This window comes from Sorex araneus, chromosome 3, assembly GCF_027595985.1.
Source record: "Sorex araneus isolate mSorAra2 chromosome 3, mSorAra2.pri, whole genome shotgun sequence".
In the NCBI taxonomy this organism is placed as follows: Eukaryota; Metazoa; Chordata; class Mammalia; order Eulipotyphla; family Soricidae; genus Sorex; species Sorex araneus.
In genome coordinates this window covers 146087069-146105790 of record NC_073304.1, presented here as the reverse complement: position 1 = coordinate 146105790, position 18722 = coordinate 146087069, and the positions used below count along the sequence as shown (strand labels likewise).

Here is an 18722-nt window from a genome sequence, read left to right as displayed (position 1 = left end):
ATTCACGATGGTCACACAGCACTTTGCTTTGGAGGCCATGGTGGCTAGTCTGAACTTGACTCTCCAACCCTTGGGAGCAGGGAAGATTAGTGGTTAGAAAACTGATATGTTTAAGTTGCACTATAAGATCTACCTGAAAGCTTAACAACATGACAAATGGACATGAGAAGGCAAATATAACAGGCAGGAATAATAATAAGGAAACATAAATCCAGGTAAGCAGTGCTCAGGAGTCATTTTTGGTTTGGGGGGCTGTAAGAAATAGTGGTTTGTACAGATTGATTTATTTTCTCTTATTTTAAAATTTTATTTTTATATATTTTATTTATTTTTCTCCTTTTTTCTTTTTTCTATTTATTTCTATTTATTCTATTAATCTATTTATTCTATTATTTCTATTTATTTTTCCCCTTTGGTGCTGGGGATCAAAGGAAATGTACTACTGAATATAGGTCATGGGTGGGTATTGTCCTAGAGAATTGAACTATCACCATCAGGATTGAGGGAATAGACTCCCAAACCCAGTTTTCCTCCCAAACCCAACACCACCACTTACGGTCTTTTTATAAAGAAAGAAGATATAGTTCCCTGCATTACACCCTCCACCCCAAGCCTCCTCAACTGCAGACTTAAGAACAGGAAGAACAGCTGGTCAGTACTCCACAAACTCAGGAGTTTCTGGTTTGGCAAGTGAGTGGGGCAGAGAGTGGCACCACGGCTTATTGGTGGTCTGTTTGCAAAGGAGGGGCTTACTTCCATCCAGGACCCAAACCCAGTATAGTTTAATGTCTATACCTCTTCATGCCACCATGCTTCCCTTTGCACCATCACCTGATCTACTCACTTATCTTCTTGTTTCACTTATTTTCATTATCATTCAAATAATGATCAAAGGAATAATGCTTTTTAAAAGGAGAATTCTTCCAAGTGATTAACCACACTAGCTCACTCTTAAGTTTCACTGCTAGATCACTCTCTAGATAAGAACCCTTTATTTGTATGATTATACTTTCCTACATTGCACCCCATTAAGTTCGATCCTTCAGTAGGCCTTAAAAATGGGTCAGACAGATGCTGTTCCCTCCCTTTTTCTGTGAGCTAGAGGAGTCACATGACTTCTTCAAGAGCACACAGCAAAGCTAAGACATGAATTCTCATCTTCTTACTCCAAGTCTGATATGGTTTCCCTGTTGTGGCCTTTCAAGGCTTGGTAGCTCCATCTCAGAAAGCGACCATGAGCCCGGGTGAGGGCTCAGCAGCTTAGTAGAGCACCTGAGGCAAGTGTGGGGGCTTAATCTTAGTCCTCAGTGCCTCAGTGTGCGCCAAGGTAAACCTGGTGAGGGAGGAGTGGAAAGAGTCTTTGTTTTTATGTCAGATTTTCTGTTGCTATAACACTTTTATATTCCTGCTTTTTCTGCACTTCTTTACTATTTCGGGGGGGAGTGGGCAGCGGGGGAGCACACCCAACTGTGCTCATGGGTTACTCTTGGCTCTGCTCTCTACTCCTGGTGGTGCTCAGGATACCATATAAGACACAAGAGATCAAAGCTAGGTTGGCCACGTGCCAAGGCAAGTGCTCTACCCACTAAGTTATCTCTTCAGCCTTCTCTCTTTCTTTTCCTGCATCTCCTGTTCTCCATGGCTAATGTATTGCACAGGTTCCTCATTGGGCTTGTAGTAAAGAAGCCTCAAGTTGTAGAAATTCCCAAGCTGCCCTTGGCACTGACCCCTTGCTTTCTGAATTTCAGGGAGACACTCCATCACAGTCACGACACTCGCCTCCGCTGGGAACATCGGGGAGGATGGGATCCTGAGTTGCACCTTTGAACCTGACATCAAACTTGCAGATATAGTGATCCAGTGGCTCAAAGAAGGTGTGATGGGCCCCGTACACGAGTTCAAGGAAGGCAAAGATGACCTGTCAGAGCAGAATGAAATGTTCCGAGGCCGGACAGCAGTGTTCACTGATCAAGTGATAGTTGGTAATGCCTCTCTGAGGCTGAAAAATGTGCAACTCACAGATGCGGGCACATATAAGTGCCACATCATTACCTCAAAGGGCAAGGGGAATGCTAACCTTGAATATAAAACTGGAGGTGAGTTACTTTTGGAGAGAGGGAAAGTGCTCAAAGTTATTTTTAGGCTAAAGGGTGTGGACTGCTGATAATATATCACGTTATACGCATGGGTACTCAATATGACAAAAAAGAAACCCCTACCCCACATTTTGCTGTAACCATCCTTGCTAAGACCCACACTAAACTCTAAAAGTTTCCAGTATACAAGCCAGAGAAATAGCTCAAAGAGCTGGAGCACATGTTTTACCAGTAGGAGTCCTGGGTTCGATCCCTAGCCCCTCATGATTCCCCCAAGCACCACTGGGAGCAACTCCTGAATCCATAGCCCCCCTAGCAACATTGAGTGTGACACCCCCCACAGGCAGGTAGAAAGCAAAACAAAAGCAGCTACTATATTAATCTTAAAATATTTTGTTTGAAACTCTAGAGCCAAATTTCCCAAACTTACTAGACCTAATGCTTCCTTTTCATAAAAATAATTTTTCAGGAGGCTGGAGCAATAGCACAGTAGGCAGGGTGTTTGCCTTGCACATGGCCGACCTGGGTTTGATTCCCAGCATCCCATATGGTCCCCTGAGCACCACCAGGGGCAATTCCTGAGTGCAGAGCCAGGAGTAACCCTTGAGCATCGCCAGGTGTGACTCAAAAAAGTAAAAAAAAAAAATTTCAGTGTCACCCTGAAATTCTACCTTCTTTAAGCAAACAAACAAAAAGTCACTACCCAATTGCACCCACAGATCCCACTGGGAACTGCTCCACTGTTACCCCCGCCACACCACCCAGGAATGGAATTACCAAATAGAGGCTAACCTCCTCTGAGTTGTCCAGAATATTCTTTGAAATATTTTCCCAAGACAAATGTCTATTTCTGGAAGTCCCTGGTGTTGCTAGTAATCTCTTACTAGCTATAGTTTGACTGGGGGCTTGGCTCTGCTAAGCAGGCCCAAACTCAGCTCTGAAATCAATTCCTAGTGGAACTCATATCAGTAGGCCTGAGTTTCTCTCGAAACTCCCCGTGTTAAGAGAAATTAAAGGGAAACTAAACATTATGATCCTGTATACCTACTGATCCTTCCCCATTAAAATCCATCCTTGATACCAAGTCAATCCCTTACAACTACCCCAATTCAACTAAAGTTCATTACCAACTTTTAATAGGATTTCTCAATTGATGTATAGGGGACTCAAAGAGCTACAGGGAAAGATAAGGGATGATTGAGAAAAAAAAAAGGTGATCGCTCTTCTTGCAGAAGCTGGACTGTAGAGCTTGGAGAGTTGATGGTTAGGCCAGAAATAAGAAAAATATATAAGCATTATAATAAGTCCATTTCTCATGAATATTGTCTTCATGAGATTCAGCTGCAATCTGGCCTTTCCACACTTATGGTCAAAGTCGGCCAGCATTCATGCTGCTTGCCTAATGTATGGTGTTATTAGAAAGATGTCCTCAGCGAGGTGGAGGAGGTGTAGCTGCCGATCGTCTATCTTTACTCCCATTCCTTCCCATTCCAGTCATTGCATGACATTCTCAAGGGTGGCACTGAAGAGTTTCGGTGAAATGGTATCGCCCTGCCAAACCCCTCTCTTTATGTCGATGATCACTTCCTTGTAGAATGGTGAGATCCTGGTGGTGAATCCGTAATACAGCTCACAGAGGATCCTGGTGTACTGAGTTTGAACGCCCTGTTTGGCTAGGGCTTCAATGACCTCTTCAGTCTCAATAGAATTCCTGATGTTCCTGACGTTCCATTTGCTCTCAGTGGAACGAACATCTCCGAATGCAGTAGTTATGTGTACCTAGGTTGAGAACTCAATATGATGAACAACCTGGCACCTGAGCTGCACAGGAGGAAGAGAGCAGCCTAGAATGCCTTCAAGAGCGTCAAAGAAATTGTTAAGAGGACATGAAGAACCTTCAGCTCCAGGCACATCTTTTCGACTCCACCATTCTTCCTGCACTAACATATGCCTCAGAGACCTGGGCCCTATGAAAACAGGTTGAGAACACTATTGGGGTCTCCCAAAGAGGAATCAAAAGAGCTATGCTTGGAATATCACGTTTCACTCAAGTGAGAGAAGGAATCCAGAGTTCCGACCTCTGCCAATGATTGAGAATCAGGGACACTGCCTCGTTTGCCAAGGCGTCAAAAAGCAGATGGGCCAGACACATAATGCGATATAGAGATGACCGCTGGACTAGAGCTGTTACTGACTCGATTCCACAGTACATCAAAAGAACACCTGGCTGCCCACCTACAAGATGGTCAGACTTCTTTGTCAAGACCCTGAACGAACGGTTTGAGGCTCTTCGTGTTCCTGGAGCGTGCAGATGCCATTGGGCTACACTAGCACGTGATAGAGATGAATAGAGACATTACTAGTGCCCGCTCGAGCAAATCGATGAGCAATGGGATGACAAGTGATTATAATGAGTAGTAAAGTATATCAAATGCTTTAAAAGAACTATAAGTAGGCTGTTTGGGCTTCCACATGCCTGAGAGGTCCCAATGAACTGTGCTTTTGAGAGGAAGCCCTGGGTAGGCAGAGAGACTCTGAGTTACACAGGCCTTAGCTGGTCTATGCAGGCCTCCATGGACCCCTTCTAGCCTGTGTTGGTAATGATTTGGAGCACAGATCGGGAGTCAGACTTGGTTATTTCATGGTGATTCAAATGGTTTTTTTAAAAAAGAAGACTTCCCAGGGCTGCAGCTATGTTGACTCACCCACCAGCCCCGCTCTACTGATTCTTGACTAAGTCTCTGAGGAGATGTAAGTCAAGCAGCTAAAAGTCATAGACACACTGGGTGCCCACAACTGAAAACTTTGGTCCACCTTTGGGAGGGGGGCAGGCCAAGTTCTGATCCTGCCAAAGCCTGAGCAGCTGCGCCCTCATCCAGCTGCCGTAGCAGTGCTAAGGGCTCAACTCCACTGCTGCACTATTCTCTGCAGAGGCATCAAACTGAGAATAATTCCATATCTGCCACCATGTTTGGTTCAGACTGTAGATCCTGAATTTAATTTCTCAACATGAAATTCCAGTAGACGCAAAATTAGATGGAAAACAAACAAAAACAGTAACACAGAAGGTTCAACTAGCAACAAACAGCTTTGTAAATTCTTATACAAGGACTTAACAACCCCGTGATCAGATATAACAATTTTCACATAAAAATTGTTTTTTATACTTATTGATTTTAATATTGGAGCCTTGTTATCAATTTCAGCTCTAGAATTTCAATCACATCAAAAATTGCAGCTTTTTTCTACATTAAAACAAATTTTTTAAATATAATAGGAAAAAGAAATAAGTCAGACTTAGGTAAGCAACATGGCCGGGGCCTGGCAACCTCCCAGTTGCCAGGAGCCATAGGCTCCAGTTTCTTTAAGCTAAAATGGAGGTTGGATGTCAGAGTGAAAGTTCAGCAGGTAAGGATTTGCCTTCCATATGACTGATCCAGTTTTGATACCCAGCATCCCATATAGTCCCCTGAGCACCACAGGAGTGATCCCTGAGCGCAAAGCCAGGAGAAAGTCCTGAGCACCACTGGACGTGGTTAAAAAAATGGGGGCAGATTAGTCACTTCATGTCAGAAGACAACTGGAGCTGACTCAAAGGACTGCCAGTGTCCTGAAGAAAATGTCAACAGCAAAATTAACGACAATAGCACTGAGCTATAACTGTAAGCATAAAACACATGAATCCATGCTTATATACATGAGCAAAGGTGTTGAAAACAATCTTTCTCACAGATAAATTCCAAAAAATAGATTTAGGTTTCTTTCATTCCGGGTGGAGTGGGGCATTAGTATCATATCTTCTCCCTCCCACCAAACTAATTTTATGCTTGGGTTAGTGAAGACCAATTTCCAAGGAAACCAGTCACACTCTGGAACAACCAGGAGTTCAGAGTTAATATCCTCAGTGATACCATGTGGTGGATGTGCTCTGTGTGGTGTGATGAGAAGAAGTATGGGGATAATAACAGATACCCTCAGGACTACTGTGAGGACTGAATAAATCTGCCTGGCAATTGATACTTGGCACAGAGCACACCTCAGGAAATGAGGGGTTGCTGCTCTGAGCAGTTCCCCTGAGCTTGCTCCCTGCCCCCTGCCAGTATGTGAACCTCAGCTCCTCATCTTGAGGCACAAGGGCAAGACAAGGATTTCCTTCTACCACTTGCAGAAGCAACAGTACAGGTCCAGGCCAGGGAAGATGCTAAATAAATGAGTCAATTGTTTTCTAGCATTTGGCAATCAAAAGGCCAGGCCTTAACATTTTCCCATAAGTAACTCTCTGCCTAAAGTGAGGAAAAGTCAGTCTTAATTTCAGATGCAGTCACTTACCTTTCAATTGAAGAAAATAAATGCCAAATCCTCTCCCTACATGTCAGGGTTAGTAAACCCAAGTAAACCCCGTCTTCATGATGGCAAGATCTACATATGGAATTTCTGTGGATGACAGGAGAATCATATGTTTTTCTTCCTTCTCCCTCTCCCTCCCTACTCTAACTTTGCCCTCTATGCAGACAAACACATAAAATCCAGACTTCATAGGGGCCTGTGGGGGAGGGGCAGCCCAGTTTTGCTAAGGGATAAACTCTTTTGTGATCATTGGCACTTCTTTTACTTAGAGAAGGAATAACATATCTAGATCTGAAGTCCTTAGGTAGGTGACACTGGCCTCTAGAGGGCTGTAATGTTTAGCAGTCATACTGTGAGCAAATCTTTATTTCTTCTTCTATAATAGTGAGTAAGCACAGTCAACAAGCTGGGGAAGTACTGAGCCGTTTCACTGGTGGAAATGAATGTGTTTTTAACACCAAGCACTGCAGTCTTTACTGTCTTCTCCACCTGACCTTGACATTTGCCCTCTTTGACATTCAACCAATAGCCTTCAGCATCCCAGAGGTGAATGTGGACTATAATGCCAGCTCAGAGACCTTACGATGCGAGGCGCCCCGGTGGTTCCCCCAGCCAACGGTGGTCTGGGCATCCCAAGTGGACCAGGGAGCCAACTTTTCAGAAGTTTCCAACACCAGCTTTGAGCTAGATTCTGAGAACGTGACTATGAAAGTTGTATCCCTACTGTACAATGTCACAATCAACAACACATACTCCTGTATGATTGAGAATGACATCGCCAAAGCCACAGGGGATATCAAAGTAACAGGTGAGTTTGCTTCTTTTTTTTTGTATGCATTTACTGGAGTGAAAATAAGATCTAATTAAAAATCCAATTTATTTCATAGATATATTAGGTACAAGGAACATCAAAAGCTCTAAAGTCCTTTTCACTGAAACCTTCAACACAATTTTAATCAGGTTACAATTAATTATTATAATTCTAATAAAAAACTGGAGCGACAGCACAGCGGGTAGGGCCTTTACTTTGCATGCACCAACCTGGGTTCGATTCCTCCGTTCCTCTCGGAAAGCCCGGCAAGCTACTGAGAGTATCCCGCCCACACGGCAGAGCCTGGCAAGCTACCCATGGCATATTCGATATGCCAAAAACAGTAACAAATCTCACAATGGAGATGTTACTGGTGCCCACTCGAGCAAATTGATGAACAACGGGACTACAGTGTTACAGACAGTGCTACAATTCTAATAAAGAGACCAGCATGAAACAGTGTTCATGATGTATAGATCACATGGCAATCATGGCTCTGTTATGTCTTCTCATTGTCTGGAAAGCACTGTTTAGGATTCTGAGGACCTATTTAACTCAGGAGACAGCCTGGGTAACGCAATGGGGAAGTGATTTGGCAACTTTTATAGTCAGTTGGTAAGTATCTCCCAAATTCTCAAAGCATGTTTGGCTCTAGCCATCCTTGGGAAGACTTTCAATCTGAAGACTAGAGGTGTTAAGTTCTGATTTAGTATTATCCACTGTACTATCACTCCAGCCCTTACGTATTTTAGGCACATCCACCAACCTGAGTAGCAAGTTAGTGACTTTACTGATCAGGATATTCTTAGTTTCCTGTAACTGAAAATCAATACTAAGATGGTATTGGGATGTGTCATGAAACCAAGGTCAGAAAAAACATTTTGGCTCTGGGAACAACTGAACTAGGAATTTAAATCCCACTACTGTCACTCTCTGACACTCATCCCTCCTTTATTACATCTTTACTCTCATTTACTTCCTCCTGCTTTAGTTGATTGGGAAACTGTGGTTGCCAAGAGTTCCTAGTTTTGAAGTTTTATTACCTCCAGAGGATAACCAAGCTGAATTGCCATCCTTTAGTAACATTATTTTTCCATAAAGGCTCTGCTTGGGTCACTCAATCCACACCTAAACCAGTGAAGTGGTCTCTGATGGAAGACCTTCCACATAAGAGAAGGGAGAATGGGCATGTATTGAAAACAAAGGGGCTAACAATGATCTCAGTTCAGATCTTAACTTTAAAATAACTCAAACTGAGGGAAGGTGACACTGGCGGTGTTGGAACACTAAATGCTTGAAATAACTGCATAATGAGCATCTTTGTAAATCATGGTGTTTTAAGTAAAAATGAATTTAAGAAAACAAAATAAAATTACCCAAACTGTTGCCTTCAATCAGAAAAGACAGTGAGGATAAATCACAGAAATCAAGCATACTTTATATGCAGGAGGTAGAGGAACCCTATTTTTCCTTGCATGCCTTTGAACACATCAGAACTGACACACATATCAGTACTAGGACTAAGTACAATTCTGGTAGCATGACACAGCTCAAAATTTACAAAATGACATACTTCCACATTATCATGCACAAAGTGGAGTACTTGCCTTTGAGCAAGTACTTGAATGAGGCCATGGAATTCCATGAGGTATTCTCTGTATATTTACGTCATTTACTCCACACATATCTATTGTGTACCTCACAGTAAAAAGTAGTTTTTAAGTCCCACAACAGAGCAAGAGAAATAGTTCAATTGTCCAAAGAGAAGCTGATCACAGTTGAGATCTCATGCTTTAGAGAAAGTCCTTCAATTATGATAAACATGATTCAATATGATATAGAGGTCAGGCTAGTCTTTGAAAGTTTTGATAGAAAAGGAAGGTACTAGGGCCAGAGAGATACTATGGCGGGTAGGGCACTTGCCTTGCAGGCAGCCAGCCTGGGTTTGATCCCAAGCACCACAAATGGTCCCCCAAGCCCCACAAGGAGAGATCCCTGAGCACAGGGGCAGGAGTAATATGGTTCCCTTTCCCTGCTCCAAATAAAAGAAAGGGGAGAAAAGGCATAAAGTTGGGGGCTAAATAAACAGTCCAGGGAGAGACCTGATGAGAAATGATGAGGGCATTAACTAGGATAGTGACAGTGATGAGGAAAGGAGGAGGATCATCAGATAGTACAGAATATAGTCCAAGGGTTGAGGACATGACCCTTTACCCTTTTTTTCTCCAGATAACCCTCAGGCAGTGTGCATTTGAGTCTGCTCCCCCAGATCCCTGCTTTTCTGGGGGGTAGAGTCTGCCCTTGCAGGAGAGAATTTTGCTGGTCTGTCCAGGATGAAGTCTGGGCTGAGGCCACCTGCTCAGAAGACTTTCTAATCAGAAGTCTGATTAGAAAGCTTCCTGCTTTCTAATCAGACTTCTCTGAGATAATGGTAGTATCTAAGTCTTCCTCTTGCCTATCTTTTGGGCTGACTGTTTAATTTGTTCAGAAATTTAACAGGAAGACAAGGAGATGTACAGGAAGTGAGAAGAATTCCTTGCATGTTACCATCCCAGGCTTGATTCCCATCATTATTTATGTACCTCCAGGGGTCACTCCTGAGTTTTGGAGCCAGGAATACCTCTGAGCACTGCTTGGTGTGGTCCAAACCCCAAATTTAAAGAGAAAATAGGGTATTATTCATTAGACTAAACCTCAACAGTAAGTGTTCAAAATATTGATGGAACAATTCTATTTTTCACTGACATATACAGTAGTATCAGAAAAATCAAGATGTGTTGGAGCTGAACTGAATGAAATGAGATTGGATTGTCAGGGAGAAAATAGAACAAAGGGAGAGGAAACTATCATTTCTTCAGGTCTATCATTTTCTCCTCTACAATGAGAGTAATTCTTTCTCATCACTTTGTCATGGGGCAATGAAAGATAACACAGAGCCTGTGAAGGTCACTGTCTGGAGGGAAATCGTGCCTGAAGCTCACAGACCTTGCCTGTTCTTTATTTGATAGCCAAGTATACTCCTTCAGTGGCAGGGCTGTTAACTTGGCTGAGTGTTAACTGGGATGGCCACTGAACAGAAGTTCATTATAGGAGAGGGGAAGTTCTTCCTTTGTCAACTGAAGTGAAATAAAGAATGGGGTACAAAACTGCCCCAAATTTGAGGTGCCGGTGATTCCAGAAATAACATGTTCTATTCTGCAGGTACCTTTTCTTGCTAACCTGCCCTGGGGAGAAGATGCTCTGCTTTTTCCTCCCTGACCCTGAACATTTTTCTCTCCCTTTACAGACTCTGAAATTAAAAGGCGTAGTCGCCTACAGCTGCTGAACTCCAAGGCATGCCTGTGTGTTTCTCCTGTCTTTGCCACCATCTGGGTTCTCCTGCCCCTCGCTCCTTACCTGATGTTAAAATAGCATGCTTTGGCCCACAGAAACATGCTAAGTCACTGGTGCCACAGGTGAGCTGAGACATGATTGTGGGGGGAGGGGGAAGCATCAGTTCTCTGTGTGTTTGTGTCTAATGAGAGTTCAGCAGTTCAGCTGTAATTCTAGACAGTAGAAACTATTTCCTTTGTTCTTGTTAAAGGTAAAGCATTAGGTAAAGCATTTGTAGAAAAAAGAGAGAGAGGAAGAGGAAGGAGGAGGAGGAAGAGGAAGAAGGAGGAGAAGAAGAAGGAGGAGAAGAAGAAGAAGGAGGAGAAGGAGGAGGAGGAGAAGGAGAAGAAGAAGAAGAAGAAGAAGAAGAAGAAGAAGAAGAAGAAGAAGAAGAAGAAGAAGAAGAAGAAGAAGAAGAAGAAGAAGAAGGAGGAGGAGGAGGAGGAGGAGGAGGAGGAGGAGGAGGAGGAGGAGAAGGAGAAGAAGGAGAAGAAGAAGAAGGAGGAGGAGGAGGAGAAGGAGAAGAAGAAGAAGAAGAAGAAGAAGAAGAAGAAGAAGAAGAAGAAGAAGAAGAAGAGAAGAAGAAGAAGAAGAAGAAGGAGGAGGAGGAGGAGGAGGAGAAGAAGAAGAAGAAGAAGAGAAGAAGAAGAAGAAGAAGAAGAAGAAGAAGAAGAAGAGAAGAAGAAGAAGAAGAAGAAGAAGAAGAAGAAGAGAAGAAGAAGAAGAAGAAGGAGGAGGAGGAGGAGGAGGAGAAAAAGAAGGAGAAGAAGAAGAAGGAGGAGGAGGAGAAGAAGAAGAAGAAGAAGGAGGAGGAGGAGGAGGAGAAGAAGAAGGAGGAGGAGAAGAAGAAGGAGGAGGAGAAGAAGAAGGAGGAGGAGGAGGAGGAGAAGGAGGAGGAGGAGGAGGAGAAGAAGAAGAAGAAGAAGAAGAAGAAGAAGAAGAAGAAGAAGAAGAAGAAGAAGAAGGACAAACTAATAAAAAAAATTCTCCCTAATTCAAATATTGGTATAAATTTAAAGCCATTTTATTTACTGAGTCATCTAAGGCAGAAAAGAGTGTATTGAAGAGAAAAGTCTAGTTCCTCTGGATTTCACTGTTCTTTATGTTATTTCATAAGTGCCCTCCTGCTGGCCCCCCATCAAGGCCCTGTTGACCCAGAGTTGATACATGACTCACCACTTAGCCCCACTGCTAAGACTTCTCATTTTCAGCAAATGAAATTTGCTGCCAATGATGGGTTGAACATTTCTGTCCAAATATTCTGCTGTGTATGGATTTGTGCACAAAGAACGCAAAAAGGTTCAGTCAACACCACTCAGTGGCATTGTCACCACTGTGCCTAATCACTTTAGAGCTATTTTTGACCTCCTCCTCCAATAGGTTGCTAAACTCTTTAGCGCTTTTCTGTATTGTGTCAGATAAGCCCTAAACCATCTTTCATCATCTCCTGCTTGGACTAGTCTTCAAAAGGTTTCCCAAAGTGGGTGACATTGCCCCCAGGGGTGCTGGGATAATCCAAGTGGCAGCAGTAGCCTCAGTGGGAGGTGCTTTCTATTTTTTCCCTAGAAGAAGGTAAGTTTCCAGGGGGAATGCAGAGGGATTAATTTTCTGAAAAAGGGACTGCTTGATTACATAAGTGTGGGACCCACTGTTTTAAAACCTTGTGTCTGCTCTACTCTCTCCCACTTCTCGGGTGATAGAAAACAAGATATCAGTTAAAGTGATCCAAATGCCATTTTCATCATACAATCCTATTTTATGAAACCTAAAGTTCAAATCCTCAATTATACAGTCCCTGTTCCCTTACAGCTCCTCTCCCTCCACTTCCAGTTTCCCTCAGCTTCCTGCTACTACTCCTTGCTCTCTTGCTCTCACCCTCTTTTGCGCTCCCTCTCTCTTTTCTCTCTCCCTCTCCCTCTCCCTCTCCCTGGTCCCTCCCCTCTCCCTGTCTCCCTGTCTCCATGTCTATCTCCCTCTGTCTCTGTCTCTCTGTCTCTCCCTCTGTCTCTCTCTGTCTCTGTCTCTCTGTCTCTGTCTCTGTCTCTGTCTCTCTCTCTCTCTCTCTCTCTCTTCCCTGTTCTTCCTGTAAGTCCCTTGTACTGGCAACCCATAGCCACATCCCCATCATTCTTTTCAGTAAAGTACTTTCTGGTGTAAAGCCCCCTTCCACGGTGATTCTTTTATTTCACATTCTCTTAGTATGCATGCATAAATCATGATAGTTTACTATTAAGGCAGATATATCCATTGCTTACATATTTAAGTCTTAAATTGCAAATATGTGTTGATTTGCTCTTTAAATGTCTGACTCATTTCTGAATAAGAAAGTTATTCCTATAGTGGCAGGGAAACTCAGCTCCCAATGAATTTTAGCTAAGTGCTTGTAACGGTATCTTATTGCTGTTATTTTCAGAACCCACAAAACTATTTCACCACAAGATATGACCTAGTTTTTGTATTTCTGGGGGCAAATTAATTCATGTCTGGAAGCCTGGAGTGAATATATAGAATCAAGCTGCAAAAAAGAAGCCAAAAGCAGCCCACAGAAAACAAGAGGAAAAGGATAAATCTATCTTCTTCAAAGATGTATATGAAAAGTTGGGAAAATGATTGAAACTGGAGAAGTGTGTTAAGACTGGTTAAAATGCACATGGAAACAAGTATATCCCCATACCTCAGGGACCTCCCCTGACCTACCAGGGGAGGGAGAAAGTGGGATATTCTACCTCCTTTGTCTCTGAATCTTGCTGTAATATTGCCCTGAGGAAATCCCTAGAGAGTTTTCATTGCAATATGTCGAAGTTTATAAACTGCCTTAAAACTCTAAAGGATGTATGAGAATGTGCTGATGAGCTGTCATTTCACAATGCAGAGGTGGCTACATTTCAAGGATGGTCAAATGGTTTACTTTGCATAACAATACTTCCACAAGTGCCTTAGCATCTGCTCCCACCTGACAAATTCTAAAGAAATGTGAAAAAACATCCTAGTTTTGACATTAAAAAGTGTACTTGGGTGACATACATGTTTTCAAAATTATATGAGCAGCTTCTTTCTTTTTCTTTCCTTCTTTTATTTTTATGTTGTTGCCTTCGATCAAACCCAGATCTCATTCATGCAAGGTGTGAGCTTTACCACTGAACTGCATTCTTGGCCTTGATTATCATCTTTTAAAAACAAAAAGGGCCTCTCATCTTTCACATGGGGGTGGGCTTACTCCTGGTTCTGTGCTCAAGGATCACTCCTATCAGCGCACAGAGGACCATATGGGAATGCCCGGAATCAGCACTGAGTTAGCTGTGTGCCAAGCAGCACCCTACCCACTGAACTCTTTCTCTGACCCCAGGACTTTTCAACTTGATTCTCTGTGCTAAAAGGTATGTTTTGGACTCACCAGAGTGTTTTACACCTCTTCTGAAAATATGTAGCAATGTTTTAAGATGATTTCAGTTGTTACAACTTAGGGGTTCTATTTGCGTCTAATGTTTGTGACCCAAGGGTAGTGCTCAACATCCTAGATGTTCAAGATATCTTACAACAACAGTTCAAAATGTCAATTGTGTCCTTCTATCCTGATGTAGAATAGAAAGGGATCTAGACAAAAAGAGCAAACAGAGCACTTTGCATCCCTAAATAAGCACTAGCCATAGTCTTTGCAGCTGCTTACTCTAGAAAGTCAGAATTCTATGTTGGCAACCAGGAACCCTCTAATGGGAAAAGTTTTAACTGGTTAAGCTTCCACAATTCTTTCCCTTCCTTATTCTACAAATCAAGTTCTGTGAGCAAGTTGCCTTAGCTCTTTTCATTCTCATACTGTAAATTTAGATTTTGGCATGTCACCTTGACTACAAAAATCAAATCAAGGCAACAAAAACATGAACCTTCTTTGAAATACAGAATTTTTGTTTTGATCTGTTTTCTTTGGGTTTGGATTTGGCTTTGGGACCACAGCCAGTGGTGTCCAGGGGTTACTATGGTGGCGCTTTGGGAAGCAGGGATTGAACTAAAGTCAATTTTATTGACTTGTCATTGGCTTACTAAACTATAAACTCTTATAAGGATAGGAATCATGTCTGAAACAATAGCTAAAGAGAATTCAAGGACCAATTTTAGGATACATATGGTTGGTCAGAACATCCAAGCAAACATGATCCAACTGTAGCATTCATGCCACACTGAGATCTGCACTTCCAATAATTTTGTTTTGTTTTTTATTTTGTTTTTGAGCCACATCTGATAGTATTCAGGACTTACTCTTCATTCCTGGCAGGATTTGGGGGACCAATTATGGTGCTGGGGAATTGAACCTGGGTTGCCACTGCACTGCACTGTCATCCCGTTGTTCATCAATTTGCTCGAGCAGGCACCAGTAACCTCTCTATTGTGAGACTTCTTGTTACTGTTTTTGGCATATCAAATACGCAATGGGTACCTTGCCAGGCTATGCTGTGCGGGCAGGATACTCTCGGTATCTTGCCAGGCTCTCCGAGAGGGATGGAGGAATCAACTCGGGTCCGCCATGTGCAAGGCAAACACCCTACCCTCTGTGCTATTGCTCCAGTCCCGGGTTGGCCATATGCAACGCAAATACCTGATAGTTGAGTTTCAGGCATATAATATTTCAAAACCAATCCCTTTGCCAGTGTCAACTTTCCTCCACCAGTGTTCTCATATTCTCTGTCGCCACCCCAGCCCATATCCACAGCGACCCTTACTTGCCATCTTGCAGGCATATTACATTGTAAGTTCTGGTGGTTGCAGCTTACTTCTAAATCTTAACCAAACATCCTGTGAAAACTCTTACCAAGAAGTATCCAAGAAATGTTGCCATACTTGTTGAAGAACAGAAATGCTTTGCCTAACTGGAACCAATCAGTGATACATGCTGAAGACTAAAGAATCACTCCTTGGGGGCTGGAGTGATAGCACAGCAAGTAGGGTGTTTGCCTTGCACGTGGCTGACCTGAGTTCTATTCCCAGCATCCCATATCGCCCCCCGAGCACCGCCAGGAGTAATTCCTGAGTGCATGAGCCAGGAGTAAACCCTGTGCATCGCTGGCAGGGATCATTGTATGACCCAAAAAGAAAAAAAAATCACTCCTATTTACACTCAGACACACAAGGCTGACATCACCTTATGCCAGAGCTATAGTGTTGGGGACCCAAGAATTCTGTGATTTTTACACACTTTCACACCTTATTATCTCTCAATCAATATAACCACCAGTTCGTTGGTCAAGATTTCAGGAATAACCTAAATAGCATAGAAGTTTCCACTTAACCTTAAGATACAAATTAAGTAATTTTGATTTGATTTGAATTTCTGCAGTGCTGGGCATTGAACCTAAGGCTTCACACAGTAAGGCACATGCTGTACCACTGAGCCACATCGTTGACCCAACCAATAGATTTTTAATGGTCTTAAAACAACACATTTTAAAAGATAGTTTAGAGAAAAAAAGAGAAGTATAGTTCACAAGTTTATACATGCTAGGACCCTCTACCAAAGTCCTAGTGCCATCACCCCATCAAAATTACCTCGTTCCCATTGTATTACCTTTCTTGTTTTTCCCTCTGATAACCACTATATTTTTCCCAAATTCTAGTAATCATTTTTGTTTAAACACTCAGATTTCTCAGAGCAGGGGTAAGGATCTCATGATATGAGACTCTAGGAACTGGAGCGATAGTACAGTATGTAGAATATTTGCCTTAATCCAGGGCATTACAAATGGCCCTCTGATTCCTACCAGGAATGACCCCTGAGCACAGAGCCAGGATTAAGCCTTGAGCACAGCCAGGTATGGCTCTAAAACCAAAAGGAGAGACGAGAGAAAAAGAGAGAAATAAAACTGTTCTCTGCAGAATGCTTGGATGGAGAAGAAACTTCATTTACAGCCCTCTCACACTTTTCAAATTTTTTAAAATTTTAACTTATTTTCATAAAGTTGTTCACAATAATTCATTACATTTAATATTCAAACACTGATCCCCCCACCGTGCACCTTCCCACCACCATAAGAGGAAAGTGTATGAAGATTGTTGTATTTCCTCTTGGAGCCATTTAAGCCCTTGTATAAGAGATTACAAGCATGTATGTTAAACCCGAACAAATGTGTGCTACTTTTGGTACAACAGTGGGTTAGAATATGAGAGGTCGCACAGGTCGCACAGCTGCATTTGCTCCAGGAATTCTGAAATTTAGAATATGATTATAGAGCAAATTCTTCTTGGCTGTTGATGAAATTATATGGAACCAGGGGCAGTTTGTGGGTGTGACTCCCAAGCCACTGGAAAACTAGGGAGCTGGGAGAAGGAGGACCAGTTCTACTCCAAGCGACCCATCAGTGATGCTCCTGCATACCTGGGTTTTTCTGCAGGTCCTCTCATAGGTGAGGCTCTTCCAGGCCTGTGGGGAGCATCCTTGAGCATGCCTGCAGTTGAGTTCTGGAGGTTTTCGGTTGTCTGGGTTCTGGTGGGATGGGGACGGAAACTTATCCTGCCCCCCTCCAAGTTATCCCATGAAGACAGCCTGTTAGGGTCTTCATGGATATTCTATATCCATGAAGGATATTCTATGGGTCAGGATATTCTATGACACTCTCTTCCAGGAGCTTTATTTCAGAGTCTCTAGATCTTGGCCACTGAAGAGATTATATGATGCCAGGGGCAGTTTGTGGGTGTGACTCCCAAGCTACTGGAAAACTAGGGAACTGGGGGAGGAACTTTTCAAATGTTAACCTGTGCCTCCCTTGCTCTATGGACTCTTGCCCACTAATTCCACTTTGTCATAGAAAACTTGATGTTAGAGTTCTGGTCATTCAAAAAATGATTAAATAGGCATTTTCTATACCTCTGTCTGTCTGATTTGTCAAAGATTTGAGATTTGAGAAAAGATGTGAAAAAGCCATAGATTGGGTTCTAAAGATAAGCACTTGGCACATCAAATCATTCGAATGGTTAAATAAAGAGGAGGAGATGATGGGAGCCTGGACCAGATAACTGAATCTTCTGGCACTGTATATGGTCCCCTAGTACCACCAGGGCTCACTCCTGAGCACAGGGCTGGACTTAGGCCCTGAGCGCTGCCAGATGTTGCCCCAAAATCTAAATTAGTGGTGGTAGTGAGCTTAAGATGGATACATAAGGCAATGGGGATAGTACAGCAGGTACAGTGTTTACCTTGCATGTAGCCAACCCAAGTTTGATCCCCAGCATCCCATATGGTCACCTAAACACTGCCAGAAGTGATCCCTGAGTTTAGAGCCACGAGTATCCTCTTGAGCATCCCCAAGTGTTACCTAAACCCCACCCACTCAAAAATTAAAAATGAGAGAGACATATATATGGGAGATTACAGAGAGGTGGGAAGGCCCAGTATTCCAATGTGAAAGTCTTTTACTTCTCAGGGCTTATCAAAGTCTAATCTATATATGTGGGAAAGTGCCAACTTTTACAATGAAGACATGGAAGCCCAGGATGAAGTGTGGGGAACTGGCCTCAAGTTATACAACTGACCAAAAGTCACACTGGTTGGTGGTAGAGGGATAAAATCCATAGAAAATTGCATAGCCAAGGGTAAAATCCCCGGGGATATTAGGAACAACCCTTCCCTGCTCTATTCCCAGGCTGGCCCCAGTAGGACTTTGGCAAGGTGCCACTGCTGGACTACACTGTGATCAGCATAAACACTTACCCAGCCTGGATTAATGCTTTGTTTGTGTCCCTGAGCACATAGCAGAGACATCTGACAACTGATTCATGATAACAATGGAAGAACAAGAACAGGGACCAGAGTAGGTGGACACTACAAAAATCTTGGAAAACTCAAATCTAAATGCTGAAAGCGAAAACATTTCAGAAGTCTGAACGCGTTTGAGGGAACAATGTAGTCAAACTTCAAAGTGAAGTGTCAGCTATAGTAAATTGCATAAAGATCAGTTTAAGTGCATACTATCAACTATAGTAAGCTTCATAAAAATCAGTTTAAGTGCACTGCAACCTCAACTGTGCCATGGATTGATAGAAGGGAGGAGGTTGTTGTTATATGGTAAGATCTGATGGCACCAGCAGTATGCTTTTGGCTCTTCTGAAAC

At 42.8% G+C, this 18722-nt stretch overlaps 1 protein-coding gene across 1 annotated transcript; it reads left to right on the top strand.

The window, feature by feature from the left end:
- Positions 1–1747: 1747 nt before the first annotated feature.
- VTCN1 (V-set domain containing T cell activation inhibitor 1) lies at positions 1748–10665 on the top strand (the record flags this gene model as incomplete). The annotated part of the gene is made up of 3 exons (XM_004614423.3): positions 1748–2096; positions 6973–7251; positions 10541–10665. Coding segments are annotated over 3 exons (753 nt in total), but the record flags the coding sequence as incomplete, so codon positions are not given.
- Positions 10666–18722: the final 8057 nt, after the last annotated feature.